Source organism: Daktulosphaira vitifoliae, unplaced genomic scaffold (genome assembly GCF_025091365.1).
Source record: "Daktulosphaira vitifoliae isolate Bord-2020 unplaced genomic scaffold, ASM2509136v1 Scaffold_3, whole genome shotgun sequence".
Lineage (NCBI taxonomy): Eukaryota > Metazoa > Arthropoda > Insecta > Hemiptera > Phylloxeridae > Daktulosphaira > Daktulosphaira vitifoliae.
The window spans coordinates 670,728-679,300 of record NW_026099574.1 but is presented as its reverse complement, the minus strand read 5'-3'; the positions used below and the strand labels follow the sequence as shown (position 1 = coordinate 679,300).

General features: G+C 29.5%; 1 protein-coding gene across 1 annotated transcript; it reads left to right on the top strand.

Moving 5' to 3' along the window:
* The first annotated feature begins 28 nt into the window (after positions 1–28).
* On the top strand, positions 29–5,561 carry LOC126903089 (uncharacterized). The gene is made up of 2 exons (XM_050681052.1): positions 29–118; positions 933–5,561. The coding sequence occupies exons 1-2, from the start codon at positions 88–90 to the stop codon at positions 5,351–5,353; spliced, it is 4,452 nt and encodes a 1,483-aa protein (XP_050537009.1). The 5' UTR covers positions 29–87; the 3' UTR covers positions 5,354–5,561.
* Positions 5,562–8,573: the final 3,012 nt, after the last annotated feature.

Sequence of the window (8,573 nt, the reverse complement as noted above, 5' to 3'; positions counted from 1 at the left end):
CACATTCTTTGAAGTACTCTATTGAAATCTAAAAGATAATTTTATTTTATTCTGGCAATTTAGAACTGGCAATTGATATATTTTTTTATGATAATTTCATGTTTGATATTTAACGAAGGTAAATTTTATTTTATAATATTTATGTCTATTAAAGTTTATCGAATAAATTTCTTAACTAATAACTAATATGTGAAACAATTTAAAAAAATTTAGGTGGAATTATCGGCAAAGAAGGGTGCCTATATCATTACCCGATTTTGAAATTTTTATGAAATTATTAATTACTAATTAGTTTTAACAGGTGTTAACTAATAATATTATCTAAAAACGGTATATTGGGCTATCTTAACATATAATGGTTATAAAATATTAAAATAAATCTTCGCGGCGCTTTCGCTGGCAATGGCAACGCGGTTTCCGGCATGATCTTCAGGCGTCAAAAACAGCATTGATTGGCAATGGAGCGCAGGTGTTGATAGGTTCATCGAGTCTGGTCGTGCGATACGTTCGGAGCAGGTGGCGTACATCCTCGACGTTGTCACAACGTGATGAAGACTTAACGTATAATTTACGGCGGGACGTAGTCGGCCTTGCGGGACTCGCGGGACATTGCATCGTGACGTATGACACGTGGTGTTGGTGAGTCACATACTTATAGTAGGCCTGGTCGAATACTAACAAATAGTTTAAAATATTTGAAAATGCCCATCAATAATTGCAATCAACAATCTAATATTATACAAAATAATTCTACTATCGTTACTTCAAATTAACTTTTTGTTTAATAGGAATATATTCAAACAAAATATATATAACTAAAGAAAATAGAGAAGGGGTAAAATTTAGGCATCTTAGACACTTGATTACATAATTATATGTAATCTAATTAAATTTGAATACAATAATAAAAATTAATTAATGTGCGCATTTAGGTATTTTAAATAAAAATTTGAATGAAAAAAAAATATGCCCGTTTGAAGACGGTACCACAGAATATGCTGCTGAAATTGGTGACATAGTAACATTAAAACTAGCTTACGAGAGTGGTTGTGAATGGGATGATGATACGACTTCTGAAGCTGCTGCAAATGGACATTTCGAATGTTTAAAATATGCCCATGAAAATGGCTGTAGCTGGGATAAAGAAACAACAAGAGCAGCCGCTAGTTATGGTAATTTAGAAACCTTAAAATATGTTCATGAAAATGGCTGTAGCTGGGATGAAGAAACAACAAGTTACGCTGCTGAAAATGGACATTTAGAATGTTTAAAATATGCACATGAAAATGACTGCAGTTGGAATGAAGAAACAACAAGAGACGCTGCTGCAAATGGACATTTAGAATGTTTAAAATATGCACATGAAAATGACTGCAATTGGAATGAAGAAACAACAAGAAAAGCTGCTTTGAATGGACATTATGAATGTTTAAAGTATGCACATGAAAATGGATGTCCATGGGATGACGGTATACTTACTGCGTCTATTAAAAAAAGTAGTTTAAAAATTTTAAATTATTTACTTGAAAATAAATGTCCATGTGATGAAAAAACAACACAAGCTGCTGCCAGTTATGGTAATTTAAAATGCCTAAAATATGCTCATGAAAATGGATATCCATGGGATGTAAGCACAACGCTAAATGCTGCTGAAAATGGGCATTTAGAATGTTTGATCTATGCACATGAAAATGGATGTCCATGGGATGAAAGGACAACGATATATGCTGCAACAAATGGGCATTTAGAATGTTTGATCTATGCACATGAAAATGACTGCAGTTGGAATGAAGAAACAACAAGAAAAGCAGCTTTGAATGGCCATTATGAATGTTTAAAATATGCACATGAAAATGGATGTCCGTGGGATGTAACCACAACGATAGCTGCTGCATTAAATGGGCATTTAGAATGTTTAATCTATGCACATGACAATGACTGCACATGGAATAAAACAACAATAAGTAAAGCGGCTTTGAATGGACATTTCGAATGTTTAAAATATGCACATGAAAATGGATGTCCGTGGGATGTAAAGACAACGATAGCAGCTGCAACAAATGGGCATTTAGAATGTTTAATATATGCACATGAAAATGACTGCAGTTGGAATGAAGAAACAATCAGTAAAGCTGCTTTGAACGGACATTTCGAATGTTTAAAATATGCACGCGAAAATGGATGTCACTGGAATGAAGACATAACTAGTGATGCTGCTATAGGTGGTAATTTAAATTGTGTAAATTTTGCTCGCGAAAATGGATGTCGATTTAATGATGACATAATTATAGAAGCTAAAATAAGTGGCAATTTAGAAATTTTAAAATATGCACATGAAAATGGATTTCCATGGCCTGAAGGAACAACAAACGTAGCAGCAAGAATAGATGAATTAGATTTTTTAATATATGCTCATGAAAACGGTTGCAAATGGGATGAAGATACATTAGTTAATGCTGCCGTGAATTGTCATTTTAAAATTTTAAAATATGCACATAAAAATGGATGTCCTTTAGATGATAGGATAATTACTGTGGCTATCAATAAGGGTGATTTAGACATTTTAAAATATGCACATAAAAACGGATGTCCATTAGATGATAGGATAACTATTGTGGCTGTGGATAATGGATATTTTGAAATTTTAAGATATGCACATAAAAATGGATTTCCATGGCCTGAAGGAACAACAAAAGCAGCTGCGAGATATGGCATATTATGGTTTATAAAATATGCTCATGAAAACGGTTGCAAATGGGATGAAGATACAATAGTTACAGCAGCCATGAATGGTAATTTTGAAATTTTAAAATATGCACATGAAAAGGGATGTCCATTAGATGATAGGATCATTAGTGTAGCTATTGAAAATGGTTATTTTAAAATTTTAAAATATGCACATGAAAATGGATTTCCATGGCCAGAAGGAACAACAAAAGTAGCTGCAAGTTATGGTAACTTAGAATTTTTAAAATATGCTCATAAAAACGGTTGCAAATGGGATGAAGATACAATAGTTACAGCAGCCATGAATGGTAATTTTGAAATTTTAAAATATGCACATGAAAATGGATGTCCATTAGATGATAGGATCATTAGTGTAGCTATTGAAAATGGTTATTTTAAAATTTTAAAATATGCACATGAAAATGGATTTCCATGGCCAGAAGGAACAACAAAAGTAGCTGCAAGTTATGGTAACTTAGAATTTTTAAAATATGCTCATAAAAACGGTTGCAAATGGGATGAAGATACAATAGTTACAGCAGCCATGAATGGTAAATTTGAAATTTTAAAATATGCACATGAAAATGGATGTCCATTAGATGATAGGATCATTAGTGTAGCTATTGAAAATGGTTATTTTAAAATTTTAAAATATGCACATGAAAATGGATTTCCATGGCCAGAAGGAACAACTAAAGTAGCTGCAAGTTATGGTAACTTAGAATTTTTAAAATATGCTCATAAAAACGGTTGCAAATGGGATGAAGATACATTAGTTACAGCAGCCATGAATGGTAAATTAGAAATTTTAAAATATGCACATGAAAATGGATGTCCATTAGATGATAGGATCATTAGTGTAGCTATTGAAAATGGTTATTTAAAAATTTTAAAATATGCACATGAAAATGGATTTCCATGGCCAGAAGGAACAACAAAGGTAGCTGTAAGTTATGGTAACTTAGAATTTTTAAAATATGCTCATAAAAACGGTTGCAAATGGGATGAAGATACATTAGTTACAGCAGCCATGAATGGTAAATATGAAATTTTAAAATATGCATATGAAAATGGATGTCCATTAGATGATAGGATCATTAATGTAGCTATTGATAATGGTTATTTTAAAATTTTAAAATATTTACATGAAAATGGATTTCCATGGCCTGAAGGAACAACAAAAGTAGCTGCAAATTATGGTAATTTAGAATTTTTAAAATATGCTCATGAAAACGGTTGCAAATGGGATGAAGATACAATAGTTACAGCAGCCATGAATGGTAAATATGAAATTTTAAAATATGCACATGAAAATGGATGTCCATTAGATGATAGGATCATTAGTGTAGCTATTGATAATGGTTATTTTAAAATTTTAAAATATGCACACGAAAATGGATTTTCATGGCCTGAAGGAACAACAAAAGTAGCTGCAAATTATGGCAATTTAAAATTTTTAAAATATGCTCATGAAAACGGTTGTAAATGGGATGAAGATACCTTAGATACAGCAGCCATAAATGGTAATTTTGAAATTTTAAAATATGCACATGAAAACGGATGTTCATTAGATGATAGGATAACTACTGTGGCTATCGAAAATGGTTATTTTAAAATTTTAAAATATACACATGAAAATGGATTTCCATGGCCTGAAGGAACAACAAAAGTAGCTGCAAATTATGGTAATTTAGAATTTTTAAAATATGCTCATAAAAATGGTTGTCTATGGGATGACGGTACAATAGTTATATCAGTCATAAATGATAATTTTGAAATTTTAAAATATGCACATAAAAATGGTTGTCCATGGGATGACGGTATACTTACTGTGGCTATTAATAGAAGTAGTTTAAAAATTTTGAATTATCTAATTGAAAATGGATGTCCGTGTGATGAAAATACAACACAAGCTGCTGCCAGTTATGGTAATTTAGAAATCTTAAAATATGCAATTGAAAACGGTTGCAAATGGTATGACGGTATAATAGTAACAGCAGCTATGAATGGTAATTTTGAAATTTTAAAATATGCACATGAAAATGGATGTCCATGGGATTATGACACAACTAGAGCTTCTGCAGCAAGTGGTTGTTTAGACTGTTTAAAATATGCTCATGAAAATGAGTGTCCATGGCATGAAGAAACATTAAATACAGCTGCCGCACATGGTAATTTAGATTGTTTAAAATATGCATATGAACATGGATATAATTGGACTGAAGGTACGATGAGAGGCGCTGCTGCCAATCGACAATTAGAATGCATCAAATATGCCTATGAAAACGGTTGTAAATGGGATGAGGGTACAACAAGGGAAGCAGTAGCAAGTGGTTGCATTGATTGTCTGAAATTTGCTCATAAAAATGGATGTAATTGGGATGAAGGTACAATAGTTACAGCTGCCATGCGCGGAAATTTAAGTTGCTTAATATATGCCCATGAAAATGGATGTAAATGGGATGAAGGCACCACAAGACTTGCTGCTGCAAAAGGTCAGTTTCGTTGTTTAAAATATGCCCATGAACATAATTGTCCATGGAGTATAAATACCATTTATGAAGCTACTCGAAGAGGTTTTTTGGAAATAATCAACTATGCTAACAAGAATGGCTGTATTAATTAGTTTTCTGATAAAATATTATTTATATTTTACATTCCATTACATTATAGTTTAAATAAATCGTCATGAGCTAAAATGATAATTATTATATTGAGAGCAATAATGTAATTTTACTTGCTTAATAAATACTATTTTTGAAATTATAACCAATAATCTTAATAATAAATTTTCCAATCATGTAATTAATGTTCAATACACAATAAATATAAAATAAAATGTTTATAAGTAGTTACAATAATGTTACATTTCTATACAAACTTTTATAATTTATTTAATAATTTCAGTAAATATGTATAAAATTAATAAGTATATTAAAAATTGACCCCCTTACGTCGCAAAAATGTGAACGATAGTGGTTTTGAGGGTAGAGACCCGTGGGCCCTTTTGTGATGAGCAACAACAGGTAATTTTAACAAAAAATAAAACAAACATGAACACAATAATAATAATCTTCACATAATATCGCGGCACTTTGGCTGTCGTCGACGTTGTGATGTTCGGCGTGATCCTCGGGCGTCAAAAGGTCAGCAGCGTTGATGGCGTCGTTGTGCGGTTGTTGATCAGTACATCGACGTTACGGATTATACGGATAATTCTAAAATGCCCTTACATTTATGCAATGCAGTATAAAAATGTATAGATAAAAATCGTATTTCTTATTTATATTAGGTCAAATTGCGTAAAGACATGGTTTATAAATTATCAATAAATTATAACAATTTTTAGAAAAAAAATGTGAAAATTAACCGATTTTAAAAATTTTAATTTTTTAGTGGAATTTCACTATTTACGGAGAATGAGGCCAAAATTTTCAATTTTTGAGTGTAATTTTTTCAATTAGAAACGATTTGTGACCTTTGTTGTATTGTTAAGAAAAATCGGTTATGTGAGAGCTGAGAAAAAGTAGTGACAGACACACATTAAAAAAAAAAACCCAGCACAGTATACTAAAATATTATAGTCTGAATAACTAATGAATTTTTTTTTTTTAAATAGTTGTATATATAGAAGAAAATTATCTGACATAATATATTATTTTATAATATTCTTCAGTTTAAAAACATTATTTACTTAATTATTTTAGTCAATCTATTCATATACATGTAAAAAAAACCCAGCACAGTGGGGTCGCGGCATAGTTGTGTCTAATATAGATTTAATCTGACAGTAATTAAAATCACTAATATAAGAAACGCTTCGTGCAAATCTGTAGATAGTATTTAATTCTAAGAAATTGATGGATAATTACAAAAGCAACATCAACTTCTATTTCCTTAATTATACCCAGATTAGTAATTGTTTTAATTATATATTAAATAATTTTTAAAATTAATTGTTTTCAAATTATCATAGATTTTGATTTTTAATATGTTAAAAGTAATCATTTTGAACCTAATTTTTTTGTCCTTTAAAGTGAAAGTTTTAATAAAAAAAGAATAATTTATTACCATATTTTTTAGCTCAACTTGCAAGTTTGAAATTGACATCATTAAATAGAAAAAAATGAAATTGTTAAGATTAGTATGCAATCAGGAAATTTTATAATTACTATTTACAGTACATTTATTAGAAAAGTTCGATTTTTTTACATTTTTATAGTAATAGATCACTTAATTAGAAATCATGGTAATCATTTCTTATTAACTTTTGGCGTTTAAAAAGATTCTACAATGGAAATGGAAATATTCAGATTTTAATTAATTTTAATGATTATATATTTAAAAAAAACCAATAAAAAAAAAGTTGTTAAAAAGATTTACTCAATTGAGCGTATTATAAAATTTGATTATAATTGTAAAAATCCATCGTTAAATTCAGGTGTAACTAAAAATCATTTTTTTTTTTTTAACGATTTATATAGCAATATGTTACAAAAAAATTTGGAATATTATAGACTGGTAGTAACACACACAAATAGAGTTAAAAATTCATAAATTACAAAGTAAAATTATTTACTTTTGTAGTTGAATACTTTTATCATATCAAATCTAATTCGACAATATACTTTAAAAATTTTAGAAATGAATGATTTCAATTGTTTGTATGGAAAAAGCTGGTTAAGCTACTTTTTATTTGAATAAGGAATATTTTTTCAATTTTTAAGAGTAATAACTTATACTAAATACGAATTGTAATCATTTGACGTATCTTTGAAAAAAGTAGGTCGAGTGAGGATTGGCAAAATGAATCGTAACCAGAAATAAAATCACATAGTAAAATAATATGGACTTGAATAAGAAATTTCTTCTCACGGGGGGAGACTATAGTGATGGGATCCTTGATCTTTATTGAATCTAAATGAGATAAAAATCAAATGATTTGAAAATTTTTTTCTAACTCAAATAAAATGCCAAATGTTTATTATCACAGGCGGATTCGAACCTCGAACTCTAAGCGTAAAAGACACAAGTGTTACCAACTCGGCAACTGTTTGTCGCTTTCGTCGCATGATAAAATTAGCAATTTAAACTAAGTCATATTTAAAAGGTAATTTTTCAACTTTAAAAAAGCAAAAAAAAATTAATTAAGTTTAATTTCTTATGTCTTATGAACATTATTCTATGTCATTAAATTATATAACATTCATGAAAGTCAATGTATTCCCCTTTTAAGATATTTTAAATTAAAATAAAAACAAAACCCAGAATTTTAATACAAAAATAGCATATTTTTAATTTCGGTAGCATTTGCGCATAGAAGATAGGTCGTCAGGACAAATTTTTTTTTTAATTTTATAGTACATGACATAAGCTTTAGTTTTATATATGTTGAAAGGACGTAGTATTTCCGGAACATTTTCAAAATTTAAGTTGAAAAAGTTAGTTTTTGTAAAAAAGTTGCTAATTTAAATCCTCCCCAATGAGCAGGTTAAGTGTTAAATTTTCAAAAAAATGATATCAAATGAATGGGAAATATCTAAGGTTTTAGTAAAAAAAATTATGTTGATTTGTTATTTTTGAAAAAGTTATGGAAGTTTTAAGAAAAAAAGTGAAAAAAAGACAAAATTTACCGATTTTTAAATTGGAGGTTTCCCTCATTTACGGATAACGAGGGAAAATTTTTTAATTTTTAAGGGTAATTTCTTCAACTAGATACAATTTGTGATCTTTTGACGTATTGTTGAAAGAAATCGGTCCAGCGAGAGCTGAGAAAAAATGGCACGATGTATATATATAAAAAAAAAAAATCATCATGGTAAAATTAATACCTTCTCAGCTTCGCA

Excerpts from the sequence above, each read along its gene's own strand:
- LOC126903089 (XM_050681052.1), top strand. The coding sequence starts at position 88 with ATGATAATTTCATGTTTGATATTTAACGAAG. Across the intron at positions 119-932 it reads ATGTTTGATATTTAACGAAG|GTATTTTAAATAAAAATTTG; the intron begins GTAAATTTTATT and ends GTGCGCATTTAG.